Genomic DNA, 24121 nt, shown 5'->3' with positions numbered 1-24121 from the left:
ATCTGTTTCATGTCAGCTCCATGTTGTGTTGATTACTCTAACTTTGCAGAATATGTTGAAGTCAGGTAGAATAATGCCATGTTGTGTTGATTACTCTAACTTTGCAGAATATGTTGAAGTCAGGTAGAATAATGCCTGCTGCTTTGTTCTTTGCTCAAGATTGCTTTGGTTACTCCTAGGTTTTGTGTTTTCCTGTGAATGTTACTATTTCTTTTTCTAGTTCTGCCCAATATTTCCTTGGTATTTTGATAAGTTTGGCCTTGAATCTGAAGATTGCTTTGGGTAGCACTGACATTTTACCAACATCATTCTTCCAGAACATGAACATAGTATATCTTTTCAATGTTTTATGTCCTCTTTAACTTTCATAATTCTTAGTGTGGTGATCTTTCATCTATTTGGTTGAATTTATTCTAGAATTTTTGTGTCTAGGGTAAATGGGGTTTCTTTCTTGACTTATATTTTAGAGAATGCTCTATTGCTGTATAGAAAGCTACGGATATTTGTATGTTTCTTTTGTATTCTGCAGCGTTGCTAAATGTATTTATTAGTTCTGAAAGATTTTTATGCTTTTTTGGGGTTTTCTACATATAAGATCACATCATATGGAGGTATTTTGAGTTTGTACTTTCCAATTTAAATTTAAATGTCTTGTATTTCTTTTTCGTGCCTGATTTCAATGGCTAGGACTTCTAGCACAGTACTGAATAAAAGTTACGGAAGTTGCATTCCTTGTCTTGTTTCTGATCTTTCAGAGAAAATTTTCAACTTTTCTCCATTATGGACGCTGTTAGCTTTGGGCCTATTATATTATGGCACTTAGCATGTTGAGGTATGCCTCTTCTTTAGCTAACTTGTTGAGAATTTTCATCCTTAAGAGGAGTTGGAATTTCATTGAAAACCTTTCTGCATCAAGGTCTTCCTCCTTCACTCTGTTGGTGTGGTACATCATGTTCATTGATTTCTCTACGCTGAACCATCCTTGCATCCCTGGATGCATTCTGTTTGATCAAGGTAGAGCGTCCTCTTCATGTTCTGCAGTGTCTTTTGTTCAGGATTTTTTGCTTCCTTGTGGTTTTTGAAAATTGTTGAGTTTCCTGAAAACAGCAGTTTTGAATTCTCTGCTGGAGAGATCACCCATGGCTATCACTTTTTGATTGGTTTCAGAAGCTTTATTTTTGTCTGTCTGGTGAGGCTGTGGTTCTCTGTAAGATCCTGGTGTTCACTGACCAATGACCACATTGGACAATCGAAGGCTTAGGCACTCTTTCCATTCTTCCCAGTCTGGCTTTGTTTTTATTACCCAGAAATCCTAAGCAGGCTGTTGATACTGGTCTCTGTGCCTGTGTTCTCTGGTGCTGTGTCAGCACTAGATGGCACCCTAAGTCCACCTTTGCTGTGAGTCGGCCATCTTTGTGTTTTCATGGTTTTGGCACTAGAGGGAGCCCAACCAAACTTTGTTGCAAATCTATGACTGTGTTTGCATGTTCTGCATGGTTAACTTGATGACTGATTGAAGCAGATAGTCCTCTGCTCAGATCTGTGATCCAGTGCCTGGGTTTGGGGCAGGGTCTGGTAGCCATCCACAGTCATGGGGTCAGGTGCTGTGGATGCTGCCAGACACTGGGCCTCACCATGGTGGGTCTCACCCGTGGCTCCAGAGCAACAGCCACTGTCTCCCTCCCTCTTCTTCCACAACTGGACCCTGACTCTCTTCTCTCTGTTGTGTTGTTTGGTGTTGGGAGAGGATGTGGTAGGAAGTCCTGTGGCCACTGAAGCTGCTGCCACGCTGGGGTGCAAAGCCCACCTCCCATCAAACCTACGCAGCATAGGGTCAGTGCCAAGGCCCAGACAGCACTGGCCTGCCTGCTCTTAAGGTCTACTCATGGCCCGAGACTGTTGCATGCAGTGGGGTGATAGAGGCTTGAGCACAAGTCCAACCCAAAGGCATCCAATGTTCTATGTGTGGGTGCAAGTGCCAGGAGCTGTTGGGTTCCTCTAGTGTTCAGATTCACCACAGTGGGCCCTACACTGAGTTCCAAGGCAAAATCTTGTAATTCCCTCCCTGTTCTAACCTAGGAAATGGAGTCTTTCAACACTCTGTGATTCTTCAGTAGGGTAGGGATGGTGGAGAGGTCCCTTGGCTACTAAGGCTGACACCAAGCTGGTTTGCACCTGAAGCTCATGGCTATAAGCACCAATGAAGTCACAGATTGACCACCCAGGCCCAGGCCATCCATGGCTAGTGGTATTGTGGAGCAGGTGTGAGTCCATTCTGCTGAGATCTGTAATTTCCACTGGGCCCTGGGATGGTTCAAGAGGCTATATCCACAGTTAGTGTCCTGGGGCTCTACCTGATATGGAATTCTTCTTGGCAGGCCTCATACTGTGTTCCAAGTCTGTGGCCCTTTATTCAAAAAAATTATTTTAAAAGGCAGAGTTACAGAGAGGCAGAGGCAGAGGAAGAGAGAGAGAGAGAGAGAGAGAGAGAGGTCTTTGTCCACTGGTTCACTCCCCAGATAGCTGCAACTGCGGGAGCTGTGCCAATGTGAAGCCAGGAGCTTCTTCTGGGTCTCCCACGTGCGTGCAGGGGCCCAAGGACTTGGGCCATCTTCCACTGCTTTCCCAGGCAGTTAGCAGAGAGCTGTTTGGGAAATGGAGCTACAGAAACTCGAACCGGTGCCCACTTGGGATGACGGCACTGCAGGCGGCGGCTTTATCCACTAAGCCACAGCACCGGCCCCCATCTGTGGTCCATTTTTAATTTCCTTTGCCTTCACTAAGTGGCTGGTGTCTTTTTCTAAGCTGCACTGCTTGGATTTAGGGGAGGGCTGGTACAGGAAGCTCCCTCATGTCTTCTTCAATTCCTCTTTTCTTATTAGCATGCTGGCAATAACCCCAGGTGCTGTGCTCTTCCACATGGTTCCTCAGCTCTTGTGGGGTTGCTTCATGCTTAGAGAGTTGTTGAAATCAACGTTTCTTTGGAGAGACAATTGCAGGAGGGCCTGATCTGCTCTCTGGCTCCACCCCAGTGTTATCTCAGGTTAGTGTCCCTGGCTCCTGTGGTTTGCTTAACCCTAAGATTTGACTCCTGTGAGGAGTTTGTGGAATTCTCCTCATGCAAAAGACCCAAGTCCAAGAAAGCTGTATTTTTTTCTCTGTCTCCTCCTTTGTGATTTTAAATGGATTCAATCATGTGATGGGTGTTCTCAAAGAAATAACTTTTAGACTTGCTTATTCTTTTTACATTTTGTTTTCCATTCAATAAGTTCAGTTCATCTAACTTTAGGGCTTAGTTTTTATTATTTTGTCTTGATGATCTGTCCATTGATGGAAATGGAATATTGAATTCCCCAATTATGGTTGATGCTGGAACTTATCTCTCCCTTTAAGATCTACTACTCTGTGGTATAAAATTAGATGATTCAGCATGAGATGAATATATATTCACCATTGTTAAATCTTCTTATTGAATTTATCTCTTAATTATATACTGACACATTCTCTTGTTACAGTTTTTCTCAGTTTATTTATTTGATATAATTACAGCCATTCCTGTTGACATTTGGTGGCCATTTTCATAAACATCTTTTTTCTTTCCTTATCTTTCCGTGTGTGCATTACTGTACTGGTTAAGTGAGTTTCTAGTAGGCAGCATATCATTGAGTCTTGGGTGTTTTTTTTTTTTTTTTTTGACATGCAGAGTGGATAGTGAGAGAGACAGAGAGAAAGGTCTTCCTTTTGCCGTTGGTTCACCCTCCAATGGCCGCCACGGCTGGAGCTCTGCGACTGACACACCGCGCTGATCCGAGGGCAGGAGCCAGGTGCTTCTCCTGGTCTCCCATGGGGTGCAGGACTCAAGCACTTGGGCCATCCTCCACTGCCTTCCCAGGCCACAGCAGAGAGCTGCCCTGGAAGAGGGGCAACCGGGAAAGAATCCGGCGACCTGACCAGGACTAGAACCCGGTGTGCCGGCGCCGCTAGGTGGAGGATTAGCCTATTGAGCCACGGCACCAGCCGAGTCTTGGTTTCTTAAAATCATCTTAGCCAATTGTTTTAATTGGGAAATTTAATCCATTTACAATCTGATAATTATTGATATGTAAAGCTGTGTCATTTTGTTGAATTTCTGTCAGTTGGTTTGTATATTCTGTCTCTTATTGTTTATCCTCATGGTTATATCATTTCTGTGTTGGAAGGATTTTATTCTTTTCTCTTGACTTTTCATGTATCTGTTCATTTTGTCGGTTTTGTATCTTTCATGGCAGTATGACCTTCCTTCTGCTTCTGGGTGTAGGACTGCATTAGGAAACTATAAGGTGGGTCTGGTGGCGCTGGTCTCTGCTGGTTTCTGCTATCTTGGGAAGTTTGTATTACTCCTTCATTTCTGCAGGGTAGTTTTGTTGAGTCTGTGTTCTTGGTGGGCAGGCTTTTCTCTGACAGCTTTGAACATGTCATCCTACTTCTTCCTGGCCTATAAGGGTGAGAAATCTGCTGTCAGTGTCGTGGGAGATCCCTTCCATGTGACTCTCACGCTTTTCTCTTGTTGTTTGTAAGGTTTATTTATTTCATTTATTTTCATCCATTTGAAAGGCACAGGGACAGAGAAAAAGAGAGGGAGAGAGAGATTGATTTTCCTTTACTGGTTCTCTCCCAGGTATTCACACCAGCTAGGGCTGGGCCAGGCCAAATCCAGGAGGAAGCAAGCCCATGCAGGTATCTCAAGTGGGTGGCAGGGCTCAAGCACTTGAGCCCTCATCTGCTGCCTCTCATGTTGCATTAGCAGGCAGCTGGATGGGCATAGGAGGAACTGGGCCTCAAATGGGCATTTCAGTACAGTGTCTGGGTTTCCAAGTTGCTAACCTGCTAGGATCAATGTCCTCCTCTCTTGATATTGTCGGAAGTTTTTCTATGTCCTGGTCTTTTGATAGTTTGACTGTTCTATGGAATGTAGAGGACCTTCCTGGTGAAATCCGCTTGAGGACTTTGAGTCTCCTAGACCTGGATGTCCACATCTTCTCTACGATTTGGGACACTTTTAGCTGTTGTATCAGTGAATAGATTTCCCATGCCTTTTCCAGTCTTGTTTAATGTTGTCCATAAGTCTGGAAGTCCTTCTTTTTCTGACTCTGTTCGTTGGAATGTTCTGTCTTCGCATTTGGGAATTACTTCCTCTGCTTATCTAGTCTGTTGTTGCAGGGCTCAGTTGTATCTTTTATCTGTTGAGTTCTTCAGCTCTAATATTTCTGTTTGATTCTTTTCATGGTCTCTATTTTTTTCTGAATTTATCATCCGTTTCATAATATTCACAATGGTACCGACTTATCTGTATTTTCTCCGATCTCACTGAGTTTCTCTCAGACGCTTCTTCATGCATTTCATCGCATTGCTTTGCTTTGCGATGTTCTGCTGGTGTGTTATTCATTCCTTTGGAAACGTCATGTCACTTTACTTTTATACTCCTGTCCCTGTGTTGGTGTCTGAGCATTTGGTGGGTCTGATTCTGTACCTAGTTTATGGCTGGCTTTTGTAGTAAGAGAGTTTCTCCCAAAGTTGTATCTAATGCTGTTGGCTCTGTGCTGTGTTACTTTTGGTTCCAGTTGGGAGCCTTAGTGTGGCCTCTATACAGCTTCTCCAGCTCCATGAGAGGCTTTGGGCAGGGACACTGTGGCCACTGGGCAGACAGCCTGTCCATGCGCACAGGCTGTGCAGGATGGGGACATTCTAGTGGCCCAGATGGGTATAGAACATATAGCAGTGGGGGTGCGGTACCCACAGTGTGCCTACTCCAGCAGGCCGAGTCAAGGGTGTGCAGTACACACAGCAGAGGTCCTGGGCCTGTCAGACCCCACAGGCCACATGGACAAGGGGCTCCTCCACCAAACCAGGGTGGGTGGAGCAAGGCGATGTATCTGCGGTGTCATGGCATGAAGCAGTCTCTGAGGGCTGCACTGGGAGGGGCACTCCAGTGGCCAGGAGGGTGCAGTGCACCTTGCATGGTAGCAGGAGCAGGGTACCCGAGTGGCACGACTTGTACTCCTCAGTAGCTGGGGTCTGTGCGGGGGCACTGCAGTGGCCCGAGTGCAGCTCTGCACCTAAAGAACAAGGAGGAGTGGGGCCGCCGTGAAGCCAACATCTGTCAGCTTGTGGGGTCTGTGTAGGTGTGATGTCTCTGTCTGTCCAGGGCAGGTCTCTCCATTCCACCTGCACTGCACTCCCCCAAGTGTTGTAGCTAAACAAGAGTTTGTTTTTCTCTTAGTTTCTAATCCGTCTCTGTTGGGAAGTCCTCCGGTGTCTGTCACTGGCCATCTTGCCAGACCTGAGAGCACAGAGACTGCACAGTCATCCAACAGGGCCCCATGCAGCACAGTCCAGAATTGGGGCCAGGGTAGTGGTGACTCTCAGAGCTCAGCTGCAGCCTGCTAAAGTGGTTAAAAGAAAAATAGTAGGCAATGAAATGAAATTGATGTGGGAAATTACTAATTTTAAGTGCTTCCCAGTGGGCTATTGAAGGAGAGAGAGAGAGAATATGCAGCTCCCAGCCTCTCTTTAATGAGGTTAGGGGTACCCTATGGACAAGAAGGCATCTAGGGTATTTGATGGCACAACTATGAGCTGAATGTGGAGTTTAGTGTCTGTATTTCTTTGCAGTCTTACTTGCAGGGATCAGGTGAAGCAGATGCATCCTGGGAAAGGAGACATTTTGATTGACCAGTAAGAGGATAGAATGACACATGGAGAGATAGCATGTGATATGTTACCTCTAGCCCAACAGATCCTAAAAGCTGCCCACATAGCACATATCAATATCAGTGTCCAAAGTCTTGTTTTGGAAATTGGAAACACAAGTCATTGAACTAGGATGTCCCCAGAGAGAGCAGCAGGGTCAGATGAGTTTCGCTTAGATTGGGCCTTCAGATCAATCTCTGCTTGGTGGAGGCAGAGGGTAGGGCAGTCATAGAGAGGAGGATAGTTTATTCCACAATGATTAACTTGAGGAGGGCACCGTGGCATCCAATGACATGCTGATGTGATAAGCAGCCTGTTGACAGCATATAATGACTGGAGAAACTAGTGCAGGAGGCACAACCCAGTGTGGACAGTGCGGTGCTGTTGGCTTCTTCTGTAATGGTGCTGGGAGTGTGGATTCCCCTGCAGCGGCTGGTGAGGCTGCTGCTCCTGCTGTGTGTGCTGCCCTGGGCTGAGGGCGGCAAGGTGCTGGTGGTGCCCATGGAGGGAAGCCACTGGCTCAGCCTGCGGGAGGTTGTGCGGGAGCTCCACGCCCGAGGCCACCAAGCCCTGGTCCTAGGTCCCGAGGTGACCATGCACATCAAAGGAGAGGACTTTTTCACCCTGCAAACCTACGCCACCCCTTACAGCAAGGAAGAATTTGACCACATGGTGCAGAGCCACAGTCAAATGATCTTTAAACCACAGCATTCTCTGCAGATATTTTTGGAAACTATTGCAAACATGAAAAATGCCTCGATGCTGTACAGTAGGACTTGCTGGGAGCTACTGCACAACAAACCCTTGATCAGGCACTTGAATGAGAGTTCCTTCGATGTGGTCTTAACTGACCCGGTTTTCCCCTGTGGGGCACTGCTGGCTAAGTACCTGTCGGTTCCTGCTGTGTTTTTTCTGCATTTTGTCCCTTGTGACTTGGACTTTGAGGGCACACAGTGCCCAAACCCTTCCTCATATATTCCCAGGATGCTAACGATGAATTCAGACCACATGAGCTTCCTGCAAAGGGTCAAGAACATGCTCTACCCTCTGCCCCTGAAGTACATTTGCCACATTTCTTATGATCCGTATGCGAGCCTGGCGTCTGAGCTTTTTCAGAGAGAGGTGTCGTTGGTGGATATTCTCAGCCATGCGTCCGTGTGGCTGTTCCGAGGAGACTTTGTGCTGGACTACCCCAGGCCCATCATGCCCAACATGGTGTTCATTGGGGGCATCAACTGTGCCAGCAGGAAGCCTCTCTCTCAGGTGTGTTTTGCTGTCATCTCTTATCAGTGCTCTAGGTAGAAAAAAATTAAAAGATAAATTTCTAGGTTCTTGCTTCTCTACCTAGCTTTCAAAAGAGTTCTAATTATTCTAGCGGGAGTATGAAGTAAGTTGAATTGTGAATTTTGTTTTCTATTTTACTGAAATATCTTTCTCTTTTCCTTAGGTTTCATTGTGTGTATGTCTTTTTAAAAGATTTTTTAAAAATTGATTTGAAAGGCAGAGTTGCAGAAAGGGATCGAAATAGAGAGAGATAGAACTAGAGAGAGAGACAGAGAGAAAGAGATTGAGAGAGAGAGAGGTCTTCCATCCACTGGTTCAGTCTCCAGATGGCCAAAATGGCCAGAGCTGAGCTAACCTGAAACCAGGAGTCAGGATTTTTTCTGGTTTTCCCATGTGGGTGCAGGAACCCAAGGACTTGGGCCATCTTCCACTGATGTCCCAGGCTACAGCAGAGAGCTGGATCAGAATTGGAGCAGGCAGGACTTAACTGATGCCCATATGGGATGGTGGCACTGCATGCTGCAGCTTTACCCACTACACCCCATGTGTATGTCTTTACTGGTTAAGTGAGTTGCTTGTAGGCAGTATATGCTTGAGTCTTGATTTTTTCCATCCAGTTAGCCAGACCATGTGTTTTAATTGGGATATTTAATCCATTTGCATTCAGATTATTATTGATCTGTAAGACATGCCATTTCATGAATTTTCTCCCAGTTGTTTTGAATATTTGTTGTTTCTTATCTATGCATATGGTTGTTTGGTTCTCTGTATTGGTAAGTTCTGATTATCTGGATCTTCCAAGTGTTTATATTGTGGGATTCATGTGTTTGCATGTTGTCATTGACAGTGGTGACCTTACTTACATTTTTAGATATAGGATTCCCTTACACAACACTGGGTGGAGGCTACTCCAGTGGCCAAGGAGGTACAGTGCACCTTGCATGGAAGTGGGAGCAGAGCATTTAGGTGACAGGACTTGCAGGTGTCAGTCACTGGGATCTGTGCAGCTGCACTCCAGAGACCTGAGTGGAGTTCTGCACATAATAGGCAAAGCGAAGCAAGTCAGGTGTTGAATCCAGGGTCCATCTGTTGTCTCTGTGGTTGTGCAGGGTGAGATCTCTCTGTGGGTCCAGTGGCCAGTCTCTCCATTTCATCTGCACTGCGTTCTAGCATGCTCCTATAGATATGGTGACCCAATGGTAGTTGTTTGCCTCTGATGCTTCTCTGTTGGGAAGTGCTCAGGTACCTCTAGTAAGCCATCTTGACTTACAAGAGAGCAAAGAATCTGCAGACCTATTAAAGATGGAAACAACGAGCAGAGAAGTGAATTGAGTCCAGGGTATTGGTGATTCCTCAGAGCTCAGTCGCAACCTGTTAAAGAGTGGTTAAATAGAAGTAGCAGCAGATGAACTGATATGGGTGTTTTCGAAACTGCATGAAACACAGGCCATGAATTAATATGCTCCCAGTGAGAGCAGTAAGGTCAGATATACTTGCTACAGATACCAGCAATCAGATCAGTCTCCCCTGGGTGGAGGCAGAGTGTAAGGCAGTTATAATGACAAGGATTGATTTTTCCGCAGTGATTAACTTGAGGAGGGCACTGTGCCTCCCAAGACGTGCTGTTGTGTTAAGTGGCCTGGCGACCACAATATAAAGATTGGAATACCTGGTGTAGAAGACACAGCCTGGTGTGAAAAGTGTGCTGCTGCTGCCTTCTGCTGAGTTGGTGCTGGGAGTGTGGATCACCCTGCAGCGGCTGGTGAGGCTGCTGCTCCTGCTGTGTGTGCTGCCCTGGGCTGAGGGCGGCAAGGTGCTGGTGGTGCCCATGGAGGGAAGCCACTGGCTCAGCCTGCGGGAGGTTGTGCAGGAGCTCCACGCCCGAGGCCACCAAGCCCTGGTCCTAGGTCCCGAGGTGACCATGCACATCAAAGGAGAGGACTTTTTCACCCTGCAAACCTACGCCACCCCTTACAGCAAGGAAGAATTTGACCAGCTGATGCAGAGCCACAGTCAAATGATCTTTAAACCATATTTCCTACAGATACTTTTGGTAACTTTGGAAAACGTCAAAATATTTTTGATGCTGTACAGTAGGACTTGCTGGGAGCTACTGCACAGCAAACCCTTGATCAGGCACTTGAAATAGAGTTCCTTCGATGTGGTCTTAACTGACCCGGTTTTCCCCTGTGGGGCACTGCTGGCTAAGTACCTGTCGGTTCCTGCTGTGTTTTTTCTGCATTTTGTCCCTTGTGACTTGGACTTTGAGGGCACACAGTGCCCGAACCCTTCCTCATATATTCCTAGGATGCTAACAATGAATTCAGACCACATGAGCTTCCTGCGAAGGGTCAAGAACATGCTCTACCCTCTGATGATGAAGTACATTTGCTACATTTCTTATGATCTGTATGCGAGCCTGGCGTCTGAGCTTTTTCAGAGAGAGGTGTCTTTGGTGGATATTGTCAGCCATGCATCCGTGTGGCTGTTCCGAGGAGACTTTGTGCTGGACTACCCCAGGCCCATCATGCCCAACATGGTGTTTATTGGGGGCATAACTGTGCCAATAGGAAGCCTTTCCCTCAGGTCTGTATTGCTCTCTCCATCCAATCGGTCTCTAGTTTGAAAGAAATTACAAGAGAAACATCTAACTACTTCCTTAGCTACCCATCTTTCCAGAGTGTTCTATGTTCTAGTGGGAGTGTGAAGTAACAGGAATTGTGAATTTTGTTTTCCATTTTCTTGGAATGCCTTTCTTCTTTCCTTATTTTTCAGTGTGTTTATGTCTTTAATAGTTAGTTTCTTGTGGGCAGTATATGCTTGAGTCTTGATTTTTTGATCTAGTTAGTTCATATGTTTTTGTTTTGCTTTTGTTTTTGTTTTTTTACAGGCAGAGTGGACAGTGAGAGAGAGAGACAGAGAGAAAGGTCTTCCTTTAGCCGTTGGTTCACTCCCCAGTGGCCGCTACGGCCGGCGCGTTACGGCCAGTGTACTGCGCTGATCCGAAGGCAGGAGCCAGGTGCTTCTCCTGGTCTCCCGTACTGGTGCAAGGGCCCAAGGACCTGGGCCATCCTCCACTGCACTCCCAGGCCACAGCAGAGAGCTGGACTGGAAGAGGAGCAAGCGGGACAGAATCTGGCACCCTGACCGGGACTAGAATCTGGGGTGCCAGCGCCGCAGGCTGAGGATTAGCCTATTGAGCCGCAGCGCCGGCCAGTTCATATATTTTAACTGGGGTATTTAATCCATTTGCATTAGGTTATATCTAGATATAGGACTAGACATAGGATTCCCTTAAGAGACTCATAAGGCAATACTGGTGGTGATGATTTCTCTGTGTTTGCTATCTTGGAAAGTTTCTCTCTCTTCGTTATGTTGCATAATTGTGTTGAATATAGTATTTTTGGATGACTTTTGTTTTTGGCACATGATTTGAATATTTTGTCCCATTTCATCCTGGCCTATATGGTTTTTGTTGAAAAATCTATTATTCTAATGGAAGTTTTATCCATTTGAATTGTAGAGTGATACAAAGAGAGTGAGAGAGGGAGAGAGGGAGGGAGGGAGAGAGAGATAGAGAGACAGTGAGACACAGAGAGAGAGAGAGAGTGAGGAGGGTAGAGGGGAGAGAGAGGAAGGGAGAAAGAGGGAGATAGAGAGAGACAGTGAGATAGAGAGAGAGATTGGTTTATTTTTATTTTCCTTTCACTGGCTCACTCCTCAAATGCCCACATCTGGGGCTGTGCCAGACCAAAGCCAGAAACATGGAACCACATCTTGGTATCTCCTGTAGGTAGCAGGCCTAAGAAATGAGTTATCTTCTGCAGGCTTCCAGGAGGCTATATTGGAAGCAGAGAAACTGGGCCTGCCATTTTTAATCTGGGCTGTACGTGTCCCAGGTGGTTGCCAGCCTGTATCCGTTATGAGAAGTCTTTCTGTGCCTTGGTTCTTTAATAAGTTTGCCTTGCACTGGAGAGGATCTTTCTGGCTGAAACCTCTCTGGAGCCCTTTGAGCCTGGAATTTCGTGCCTTTGCCAAGGTTTGGACATTTCCAGCTGTTCCTTGCGTTACTTCTATGCCTTTGCCGACCTTGTTTAATGATGTCCCATAAGTTTGGGAGTCTGTCTTCATTCTCTTTTTGCTTCTGACTTTTATTTCAAATGATCTGTGTTCACGTTTGAAATAATTATTCTGCTGGATCTAGCCTGTTGTTGAGGTGCTCTATTGTAGTTTTTCTTGATTTATTGAGTTCTTTTCTCTAGGTTTTATAATGGACTCTTTTAATGATCTCTCTTGCTTTTTTTGTATTTCATATTCACATCTGGATACTATAATTGTATTGTAGTATCTGTTTATATTTCCTTCTGTTCCATTGCATTTCCTTGGAATTGCTCTTTCAAGTCCCTTTTAGGGATTTCCCAGATTTCTTTCTTTGGGGTCTGTTGCTAGTGCATCACTGTGTCCCTTTGCAGGAGTCCTGCCCCCTTACTTCTCCACACTTCTCTCCCTAGTTGGTGTTTGTGCGTGTGACAGATCTGGGATGTGTACCAACATTACTGGATGGCTACTGTAATAAGAGAGTTTCTCCAAATGATGTGAGTTAGCGCGTTGTTTTGCGAGCTGTGTTGGATTTGGGTCCTGTGGAAGCCTTAGTGTTGATGTATAACAGCTTCTTCAGCTTGATCAGAGGCTCTGGCCAAGGTCACTGTGGCAGCTAGGGCAGAGGGCCTGTCTGTCTCACAGGCTGTGCTGGGGAAGGGACATCCCAGAAGTACAGGGCTTGAGGAACACACAGCAAGGTGATAGAGCTCCACAGTGTGGACTCTCCCCTGGGCTTGGGCACCTGTGTACTTTGCACACATGACAGCAGCACTGGACTTGTCAGACTCCAGCAGTCATGTGACAGAGGGGCTCCTCCCACCCCAAAGAGAGAGGGTGCCCTAGGTGATGTATCAGTGGTAGCAGTCCACTAGTTAGTCTCTGAGGGCAACACTGGGCAAGGGCCACTGCAGTGGCCAAGGAGGTGCCATGCACCTTGTATGGAAGCAGGAGCAGAGAATTTAGGGGGCACAACTTGCAGGTGTCAGTCACTGGGGTCTGTGCAGCAGCACCCCAGTGGCCTGAGTGGAGCTCAGCACGTGCAGAACAGGAGGAGCAGGGCAGGTGCTGAACCCAGGGTGCACCTGTTGTCTCTGGGGTCTGTGCAGGGTGAGGTCTCTCTGACTGTCCAGTGGCCGATCTCTCCATTTCATCTGCAGTGTATTCTAGCGTGCTCCTGTAGGTATTGTGACCCAGAGGTAGTTGTTTCCTCTTTGCTTCTGATCCGTCTCTGTTGGGAAGTGCTCAGGTGCCTCTAATCAGCCATCTTGAGTTACAAGGGAGCAAAGAATTTGCAGCCCAATCCAAGATGGAAACATCCAGCAGGGAAGGGGTTGAGACCAGGGTGTTGGTGACTCCTCAGAGCTCAGATGCAACCTGCTAAAGAGTGGTTAAGGGAGAAGTAGCAGGAGGTGAGCTGATACACGTGTCCAAAGTCGTGCTTTCAAAACTGCATGAAACATAGGCCATGAACTCTGTGCTCCCAGTGAGAGCAGACTAATCAACTGTATTTGCTACAGATATGGGCAATGAGGAAATCTCTCCAAGGTAAAGGTAGAACACAGGGCAGTTATAAAGACTAGAATAGATTTTTTTTTCTCACAATGATTAACTTGAGTAGGGCACTGTGCCTACCAATCACATGCTATTGTGATGCATGGCCTGGTGATAACAATAAAAAAAGATTGGAAAAGCTGATCTAGAAGGCACAATCTGGTGTTCAAATTGCAGGCTGCTGCTCTCTGCTAACATGGTGCTGGGAGTGTGGATCACCCTGTGGCGACTGGTGAGGCTGCTGCTCTTGCTCTGTGTGCTGCCCTGGGCTGAGGGTGGCAAGGTGCTGGTGGTGCCCATGGATGGAAGCCCTTGGCTCAGCCTGCGGGAGGTTGTGCGGGAGCTCCACGCCCGAGGCCACCAAGTCCTGGTCCTAGGTCCCGAGGTGACCATGCACATCAAAGGAGAGGACTTTTTCACCCTGCAAACCTACGCCACCCCTTACAGCAAGGAAGAATTTGACCAGCTGATGCAGCGCAACTATCAAATGATCTTTAAACCACAACATTCTCTGAAGACACTTTTGGAAACTATGGAAAACCTCAAAAAATTTTCGATGCTGTGCAGTAGGTCTTGCTGGGAGCTACTGCACAACAAACCCTTGATCAAGCACTTGAATGAGAGTTCCTTCGATGTGGTCTTAACTGACCCGCTTGACCTCTGTGGTGCACTGCTGGCTAAGTACCTGTCGGTTCCTTCTGTGTTTTTGCTGCGTTTTATCCTATGTGACCTTGACTTTGAGGGCACACAGTGCCCAAACCCTTCCTCATATATTCCTAGGATGCTAACAATGAATTCAGACCACATGAGCTTCCTGCAAAGGGTCAAGAACATGCTCTACCCTCTGATGATGAAGTACACTTGCCACATTTCTTATGATCCGTATGCGAGCCTGGCGTCTGAGCTTTTTCAGAGAGAGGTGTCGTTGGTGGATATTCTCAGCCATGCGTCCGTGTGGCTGTTCCGAGAAGACTTTGTGCTGGACTACCCCAGGCCCATCATGCCCAACATGGTGTTTATTGGGGGCATCAACTGTGCCAATAGGAAGCCTCTATCTCAGGTCTGTATTGCTGCCTACTCTAATCAGTGCTCTAGTTTGAAAAATTACAAGAGAAACATCTAAGTACTTCCTTAGCTACCTATCTTTCCAGAATGTTCTATGAAGTAGAGGGAGTATGAAGTAAGAGGAACTGTGATGGTGTGCACAAGTAGTGCAACTAAAGATCGCAGTGGTCCCTCAGAAGAATGAGATACAGTCAGTGGTTGTTTCATAAAGCAAGCGAGGAATGCTGTGACGCCACCAAGACTGGGCCTGTGTCCTGGCACCCTTCCTGTGTGAGTGATTTCCTGAGCTGTGCAGGAGCACAGACTATGAGTTGTGAGCTGACTCATCAGGGGGATTTTATTGCAAATTTTTAAGAGAACAATAACAGAATTAGCAATGTGCACATGTTGATATGAGTTTTCAGTAAGAAGTCGGGGAGGGGGGTTGTCTTTTTCTTCCAGGCTCTTGCCATGCAGAAAGGTCAGAATCATAGGTGCTGGCACATAGAAGGTAACTTTCATACAAGAGTTGAGAATGTAAACACCTACACCCAGTACGTGATCATGGGTTGCCTCACAGAAGACATATCTGTTGTGAGTGGGCAGTGGGCTAGGGGCCAAGGGGAGGGGGAGGGGGAGGTATGCAGCACCCACGCACCGCCTTCAGTTGTGGTCTCCAGAGGAACAGAGATCTCCCCACGGTTGCTGGCCTGTTTTGTGAGGTCGCAGGGAGGTGGTGCCTCTACTGCATAAAACCATGTGGGACTTTTATGAAATCTCATTAAACTCCACACGGATCTCAAAATACCCACTTTCGTGTCATCTTCCCCCACGTCCCGGATGAAGCGATGAATCTGGAATGGTGGGCATTTGGATTGACAAGCAGGAGTGTAGTATTGAACCTGGGGCATTTGCTTGTGACATCCAGCTCAGCACATCCTACCTTAGCTGGCTGCTACCCCATATTGAGGACTGCTCTCTTGGGAGGGATGGAAATGCAAGCACAGGGGACCTAAGGTACCCAGGAAGGCAGACGTTTCAAAGAGCTTCAGTAAGTCAAGTGAGAGGGAGACAATGAAGACAGCGCACCTGTGATCAGAGAGTGGCATCCCAGAGTCCTACTTCTCAGAGGTGGAGCCGTGCTGATGGGGTTTCCTCATTGGGGCTTGGTGTCCGCTGTGTAGTGTGGGGACGTTCTAGAGGTGGGAGAAATATGAGGGTTACATGTCAACTAAGTCTTCTACTTGGAACCCTGTAATCTCAATCCATGGGGAATGGTTCTATGGAGCCCACAAACCTGAGGGCCTAGAAAGCCAGAGTGTGGAGATGTGATGAGGAGACCGAGTCTGACGAGGGAATGTTTTCTCAGAAGAGGCAGACTCATCACCCGACCCTCCTGGCCTCATGCTGTATTTCAACAGCGAGCTACTCCTTTGCCAACAGTTTCTGGGCCTTTTTACATTAGGTCTGACTGTTAGGGTTTTAGTGATGTGGGATCTTGGAAGCTGGGTTTTGTTTCTTAACTCTGAAACAAATGTTTTTGAGCAAGAGTCTTCCCACTTGTGCCAATTATTTTAATTCCTGTTGATTTTCCGATTGTACGCTTCGATAGTTCCTGTAGTCCTGCTTATCTCCTTCTATCACTAAAGTATGTGTTCTTTCAAAGGACTCTAATTTGTTATTGACCAAACTACATGGATCATCTCTTTTTCCCTCTTTTGCAGTGTGCTTATCAATTATATAATTGCTATGTGTCCATTATATTTGTAAAAATGTTGAAAAGCAAGAAAGCAGTTATACTAATTGTGTTTTCTTTTAGTTTCCCTGTGTGACTATATTCTCTGGAATCATTGATTGCAGTGCTCACTCCCATGTATCTCAGTGGAAGACCTTGTAAATATTATGTATTTGCACTCTCATTTCTGCAGGTTAGCAGAACGCCAGAAGCACCATGTGTGTCAAAAGGAAATCTATGAGTTCCACATCTTTTTGAAGAGAGAAAGTATTTACTCTTAAATCTTCACCATGTATTATATGATAGGAAAATGATGATCATTATTGTTTTCTGAAGTTCTATAATATATGTTTTTTTTGTTTGTTAGATTGTCACCTAAGAATTATGCATACATACATATAATATATATAAATATATAAAATATATAGAACAGCATGTGATTTCTGAATCACATGTACATTGTGTCGTGTTCAAATCCAGATACTCATGTAATATCTGTCTCCTCCAACTTCCATCATTTGTTTGTGGCTACAAGATTCCAAGTCGTTCCTCTGGTTTTCTTTTGGAGATCCATACGTGATCATTGCCTGTTAGTGCTACTGAGCAATGGAGCCCAGCACTTATTTTTCCTGTCACTTTTTCCCACCAACCAACCTTTCCTTGTCTCTTCCTCCCCATTTCACACCCAACCTTTAGAAGCTACTCTTCTACTCTATGAGATCAACTTTTTTTTTTAAGATTTTATGTACTTATTAGAGAGGTATACTTACAGAGAGAGAGGGAGAGACAGAGAGTAAGGTCTTCCATCCTCTGGTTCACTCCCCAAATGGCTGCAAAGGCTAGGGCTGAGCTAACCCAAAGCCGGGAGCCAAGAGCTTATTCCAGGTATCCCACGAAGGTGCAGGAGCCCAATACTTGTTCCAACCTCCACTGCTTTTCTAGGCCATAGCAGAGAGCTGCACACAGAGGAGCAGCTGGGACTAGAACTGGCACCCATATGGGTTGCCAGTGCTACAGGTGGATGCTTAGCCCACAAAGCCACAGTGCCAGCCCATAGATTAACCTTTTTACATTTTACAAATGAGTGAGATCAAGGGGTACTTGTCTGTCTATACCTGACTTATATCACTTATAATGTCATCTGGCTCTATCCATTTTGTGGCAAATGACAAAATTTCTTATTTTGGTGGCTACATATGAGATGTGTCAAAGATTCACAGAACTTTCCTATTATAAAAAGTGGGTGTGAATTCACAATATTGTCAACAAAAGCACTTGCTTTGTATTTTCTGCAGACTCTTTGAAGTAAGCGCCCATAGTCACTGTGCATCCATGTCACGTTTTCTTTGTCCATGTATCGGTAGATGGGTCGTTGGTTGACCCATCTCTGGGCGATTGTGGATCCTGAGTGCTGCAGTAATCATAGCAGTGCTCTTTGTTATGTGGATTTCTTCTGCTTTGCATGCACACTCCTAATGGGGAGTGCTAGAATATACTGTAGTTCTACTTTTAACTTTTCTGAGAAGCTTCCAAACTGTTTTCCACAATGGCTTTACTAATTTACATTCCCATCAACAGTGCGTAAGAGTCCCCTGGTCTCCATCTCCTCACCAGCACCTGTTGTCATTCTGTTTTGATCATCATCGCTCTAACTAGAATGGGGTGATATCTCACTGTGCTTTGGATTTGCATTTTTCCAAGTTAATAATAATTTCAAGTATTTTTTCATATAGTTGTTAGCCCTTTGTATGCCTTTCTTTAAAAAACGTTTAAAATTAATTTATTATCATTGTGAGGCAGAAAGAAGAGGAGACCTATACCCAAAGACCTCACATTCCAATTGGTGTCTGAGTCCATGGTTCCCTATATATGGTGAGGCCATGGTTCCCTAATAGTTCCTGTTTTTTACTGACCAGTGACCATGTCTGCCAATCAAGGATCAGGCATTTTTCCCCCTCCTTGTAGTCTGGCTTTGATTTTGCTTCACCTTCCAGAAATTCTAAGCAGACTATGGTAGATGTTCTCTGTGCCTGTGGGCACTGGTGCTGTGTCAGCACTATATGGCACCCTAAGTCCACCTTTACTCTGGGTCAGCCATTTGAGTTTTCATTGTTTTGGCACTAGAGGGAGCCCAACCAAACTTTGTTGCAAATCTATGGTTTTGAGGGCCTGCACCATGGCTCACTTGGTTAATCCCTCGCTGGCATCCCATATGGGCGCCTGGTTCTAGTCCCGGATGCTTATCTTCCAGTCCAACTCTCTGCTGTGGCCCAGGAAAGCAGTGGAGGATGGCCCAAGTGCTTGGGCCCCTGCACCCACATGCGAGACCAGGAAGGGGTACCTAGCTCCTGGCTTCGGATCGGCACAGCGCCAGCCGTAGTGGCCATTTGGGGAGTGAACCAATGTAAGGAAGACCTTTCTCTCTCTCTTTCTCACTGTCTATAACTCTACCTGTCAAATAAAAAAAAAATCTATGGCTTTGAGTATTTGCATGTTTCTCATGGTGACCTTGGTGTGTCATGAAGCAGGAAGTCCTGCTCAGATCTGTGAGCCAGGGCCTGGGTTTGGGGCAGGGTCAGGTAGCCATCCACAGTCATGGGGTCAGGTGCTGTGGATGCTGCCTGACACTGGGCCTCACCATGGTGGGTCTCACCCTTAGCTCCAGAGCAACAGCCACTCTCCCTCCCTCTTCTTCCACAACTGGACCCTGACTTTCTTCTCTCTGCTGTGTTGTTTGGTGTTGGGAGAGGATGCGGTAGGAAGTCCTGTGGCCACTGAAGCTGCTGCCATGCTGGGGTGCAAAGCCCACCTCCCATCAAACCCACGCAGCCCAGAGGCATTTCCAAGGCTCAGACAGCTATGCCTGCCTGCTTTTATGATCTATTCATGGCCTGAGACTACTGCATACAGCTGGGTGATACAGGGCTGGAGTACAAGTCCATCCACGTGGAGCCAAGGGTCTGTGTCTGCTGCTTGGGCATGTCCAGAGGCTATGTGTTCTCCATCAAAGGAAAGAGTTGATAAAGACTTACCAGTAGTGTCACATCCAGCAGAGAAACGAAATTGGGGGCCGGAGCCTTGGTGATTCTTCAGCGCTCAACTGCAACCTGCTAAATGGTAGTTAAAGGACAGATAGCCCGTGATGAAGTGAGGATCCAACGTCTTGTTTTGGAACTAAAAAGAAAAAGAAGAGCATGAACTAGTGTGCTCCCCAAAGAGAGCTGCAGGGTCAGATGAGTTCCTCCAGGATACAGTCGTCACATCTGTCTCTCCTGGGTGAAGGCAGAGGGTAGGGCAGTTATGAAAGACAGGGTAGATTCATTCCACAATGGTTAACTTAACGAGAGCACTGTGCCTTCCATGACATTCTGTTTTGTAACATGGCCTGGTGATAACATAATAACAGGAGGTGCAAACTGGTGTTAAAAACAAGGTAATGTGGGCTTCTGCAGAGATGGCCATGGGGCTGCAGGCTCACCTGCGGGGGCTGGCGGGGGCTGGCGGGTGCTGCTGCTCCTGCTGTGTGCCTTGCCCTGGGCTCAGAGTGGCAAGGTACTGTCCTGTCCATGGAGGGCAGCCACTGACTCAGCGTGCGGAAGGCCGTGCAGGAGCTCCGTGCCCGAGGCCACCAAGCTGTGGTCATCACTCCAGAGGTGAATATGCACGTCAAAGGAGAGGACTTTTTCACCCTGAAAACCTACATCACCTCTTACACCCAGTGTCCCGTCCCGCGGGACAGCAACTGGGGCCGAGCACCTAGAAGGAGAAATGAAAGGGACAGGAGACACAAAGATGGCAGCAAGACAGGTGCCGATCAAGCGGCGACTTTATTTTTCAACCACACACTTATATATCATCGAGGCAGGGTATCGGGAGGGGGAAGGAGGGGGGGGGCTTATCTTGTAGCTGCAATGCTAGTGCAAGTAGGGGAAAGGTTACAAGGCCTTAAGGCACAAGGTCACACAAGGTTGCATTATCAGTACTATCAGGTCTGGCTTGTCCAGCCCTGTCTCTCAACTAAGAGGTCACATGCTGCGTGGTCCCCGACAACCCAGGATGAATTTCATTACCTCATCCTAGGCCAGAGTGGGAGGCTCTTTGAAACAAAACATTTTCTGAAGACATTTTTCAAAACTTCCATAGTTTTGAAAAATGTCTGTGTTCTGTCATAAATCTTGTGCAGAGCTTTTGCACAATAAACCCCTAATCAGGCACCTGAATGGCAGCTCCCTTGATGTGGTTTTAGTGGACCCCATTCACCCCTGTGGGGCACTGCTGGCCAAGTACCTGTCGGTTCCTGCTGTGTTTTTAGTGCGTTCTTTTGCATATGGCCTAGACAATGAGGGCACACAGTGCCCAAACCCTTCCTCATATATTCCCAGGCTGCTAACAATGAATTCAGACCACATGAGCTTCTTGCAAAGAGTCAAGAACATGCTCTACCCTCTGCCCCTGAAGTACACTTGCCACATTTCTTATGATCCGTATGCGAGCCTGGCGTCTGAGCTTTTTCAGAGAGAGGTGTCGTTGGTGGATATTCTCAGCCATGCGTCCGTGTGGCTGTTCCGAGGAGACTTTGTGCTGGACTACCCCAGGCCCATCATGCCCAACATGGTGTTCATTGGGGCATCAACTGTGCCAGCAGGAAGCCTCTCTCTCAGGTCTGCATTGCTGCCTTCATATCAATGTGCAGAACATTTTAAAAGAAAACTTGGTGATGAATGTTGTCGCTCCCCCTCTTCGTGGAGGAACGACACTAAACCCTGCCTAGGTTTCCTATCCGAGTCACGGCACCATTATGTCGCTCCCCCTCTTCGTGGAGGAACGACACAGGACCCTGCGCTGTTCTTTCGTCTGCTCGGCCCTTCCCGGGTTTGCTGCTGGTTCTTCCCGGGTTGGCTACCGTCCCTTCCACCTCCGTGGAAGGGCGGTTCCCCCTGCCACATTCCCCACTTCCGCGGGGGAGCGGCGCACCGCCGGCCGGCTCTCTCGGGGACTGCTCAGATGTTCCTCAGGTGTTCCCCTTAGATGTTCCTCGTGCATGTTCTCTCTCTCCTCCTTTATAGTCCTCCTCCGCCAATCCTAACTCGGCTGCCCACACGCCGAGTACGCTGCTCTCCTCCAATCAGGAGCAGGATCAGCTCCTGCAGGTCATCACTCAAGTTGGCAAGAGGCAGCTGCGTAGAAGCTGTTTTCTCCTCTCCCAGCGCCATATTGTGGGAGAGCAGATGCATAGAATAAGTCTTAATTCCAGTAACTTAGTCTAGTCCGAGTTGCTCCCCACAAATGTTTACTTATCTCCCCATGTTTCCAAATGCCTCTACCTCTCATTGTCCTGACAGTCTTCAGCGATGGATCATAGTGTTGTAGCTAAGGGTTTCAGTGGTCCTTGACAGGAATGGGAAGCTGGGAAGAGGGTGGGTAATAGGATTGACAAGCAATGGTGTTACTCCACCAAGACTGTCCATTTGCCAAGGCACCATCTTTCTGATAGCGTGATATCCTTTGCCTGTGCTGGAGAGGAGAAACTGAGTTGTGAACTGATCCCTAAGAGTATCTTGCTTGTAGATTTTCAGTACAAAGCTGTATTAGCTTTTTGTTACTATAATGAAACACTTGACACAGGCAACTTACAAAACAGAGTGGGTTTTCAGCTTACAGTCAGGGTAGATTCAAGTCCAAGGTGAGCCCATGGTTTTTTAGCTTATAGTCTGGGTAGATTCAAGTCCAAGATCAGGTGAGCCCATGGGTTTGATCTCTGATGAAGTGAGCAAAAGGCAATGGTGTGAACACTTGTTAGAATGAGTTGTCATGTCTCAAGCCAGAAACAGAATGATTGATAGACAGAGAGAGAGCGAGAGTGAAAGCGAGAGAGACAGACATAGAGATGGAGAGAGATTAAGATGGAGGGATACCAAGCTCAGGTATAATGGCAATCCTTGTGTGATACCTGTCAAGGAGCCTCATGAGAGCTACCTTCTGAGGGCATGTTATCAACTATCTAAGGACATCCTTCTAGCCCCCCACTTCCTAATTATTCTACCACCTCTCAATAGCTCCACTCCAGAGACCAAGCGTTTAATACATGAGCCTTGGGGGGACCATACCAAAGGATAAAGGAATTAGCAAATTGCAATTGTGGACATAGCAGTTTTTAGTGGCCTTGTCTTGGAAGGGATTTAGATGCGATCAAAGGTGACCTAAGCTCTCAGAGGAAGTGAAAGTTCAAAGAGGCCAGTAGGCTAAGAGGAAGCCGGATGCCGAAGGTGTGATCTCTGCCATTAGAGAATGGCACCATCGAGTCCTACTCTCCAGAGCTGGAGCAGTGCTGAAGGGAGACTCTCTGTCCAGGAGTTGGTGTGCAGTGGCGAGGTGAGGACATTTCCTGAGTTGGGAGACATTATCCTGGCTGCATGTCAAGTGGGTTCTACGTGGGACACTGACTGACATGATCAAGGAATGGTGGAAGGGGCTAGGAAGGAGACAAAACTGTGAGCCTAGGAATCCATTAAAGGTGCGGTCAGTGTTGAGGAGACATGAGTGTGAAGAAGGAAGGGTTTTAGGGAGAGGCTGACCACACCAGCAACCCCCACCACCTTACGCTGTGCCTCCCAAGCGTGATCTTCTGTACCAAGAGTTCCAGCAGCCTTGACCCTGAACATTTGAGTTTAATTGAAAGGGGACCCTTGAAAGCTGGAGCACATTTCTTAATATATTGGGAAACTACCTTTTTAGGGGAAGGAGAGTCTTCCCATTTATGGCATATTCACTTCATTTGTATCAACTTCCATGAATTCAGCTATTGTATTGGTTTTATATTCTTCTGAACTTTTTTTAGATTTATTTTTATTTATTTGAAAGAGTTACAGAGAGAGAGAGAAAGGTCTTCCATCCACTGGTTCACTCCCCAAATGACCACAACGACCAGAGCTGAGCTGATCCGAAGGCAGGAACCAGGAGCTTCTTCCTGGTCTCCCACATGGGTGTAGGGGTCCAAGGACCTGGGCCATCTTCTACTGCTTTCTTAGGCCATAGCAGAGGGCTGGATTGGAAGAGGAGCAGCTGGGACTCGAACCAGTGCCCATATGGGATGCCAATACTGCAGGCCGGGGCTTTAACTCACTGTACCACAGTACCGGCCCCTCTTCTGTACCTTTTAAAAAAGATTTATCTATTCATTTATTTATTAATTTATTATTTATTTTAAAGGCAGAGTAAGGTGGGGGGGAGAGAGAGAGAGACAGAAACAGAGAGATCTTCCCATCTGCTGGTTCACTCCCCAAGTGGCCACAATGGCTGGAGTTGGGCTGATCCAAAGACAGGAGCCAGGAGCTTCTGGGTCTTCTACGTGGGTGCAGGGCCCAGGCACGTGGCCCATCCTCTGCTGCCTTCCCAGATGCATTAGCAGGGAGCTGGATTGGAAGTGGAACAGCCAGGACTTGAACCAATGCCCATATAGGATATTGGCACCAGAGATGGCCACGTTACCCACTATGCCATAGCACCAGCCCTCTTGTATACTTCTTAATAATACAGCTGTCATTACAAAGGACTCTAAGTCTCATTCTTGGTTTTCTCAGAGCAATGCAGTCATTCTGTTATGGCTATGCATGTCTTTATTATGTCTCTAAAATTTTGAAAAGGAAGAAAGGATTTACAAGGTAACTATTTTTAAAG

At 46.8% G+C, this 24121-nt stretch overlaps 3 protein-coding genes and 2 pseudogenes across 3 annotated transcripts in view; all 5 read left to right on the top strand.

The window, feature by feature from the left end:
* The window catches only part of UGT1A7 (UDP glucuronosyltransferase 1 family, polypeptide A7), a 214881-nt gene that overhangs the window by 161541 nt on the left and 29219 nt on the right, over positions 1–24121 (top strand).
* Positions 1–24121, top strand: part of UGT1-6 (UDP-glucuronosyltransferase 1-6) — a 97851-nt gene that overhangs the window by 44548 nt on the left and 29182 nt on the right.
* LOC138849121 (UDP-glucuronosyltransferase 1A4-like) lies at positions 8763–13836 on the top strand (annotated as a pseudogene).
* Positions 13839–24121, top strand: part of UGT1-4 (UDP-glucuronosyltransferase 1-4) — a 39502-nt gene continuing 29219 nt past the window's right edge. Inside the window, 1 exon segment of the mRNA NM_001089322.1 lies at positions 13839–14725. Within this exon segment, the coding sequence (NP_001082791.1) occupies positions 13862–14725 (864 nt within the window). The 5' untranslated portion in view covers positions 13839–13861.
* Positions 14734–21147, top strand: LOC138849098 (UDP-glucuronosyltransferase 1A4 pseudogene; annotated as a pseudogene).

The sequence above is a fragment of the Oryctolagus cuniculus genome, chromosome 3 (assembly GCF_964237555.1).
Source record: "Oryctolagus cuniculus chromosome 3, mOryCun1.1, whole genome shotgun sequence".
Classification (NCBI taxonomy): Eukaryota; Metazoa; Chordata; class Mammalia; order Lagomorpha; family Leporidae; genus Oryctolagus; species Oryctolagus cuniculus.
Note: the sequence above shows the minus strand (reverse complement) of the source record. Positions and strands in the feature narration are given on the sequence as shown.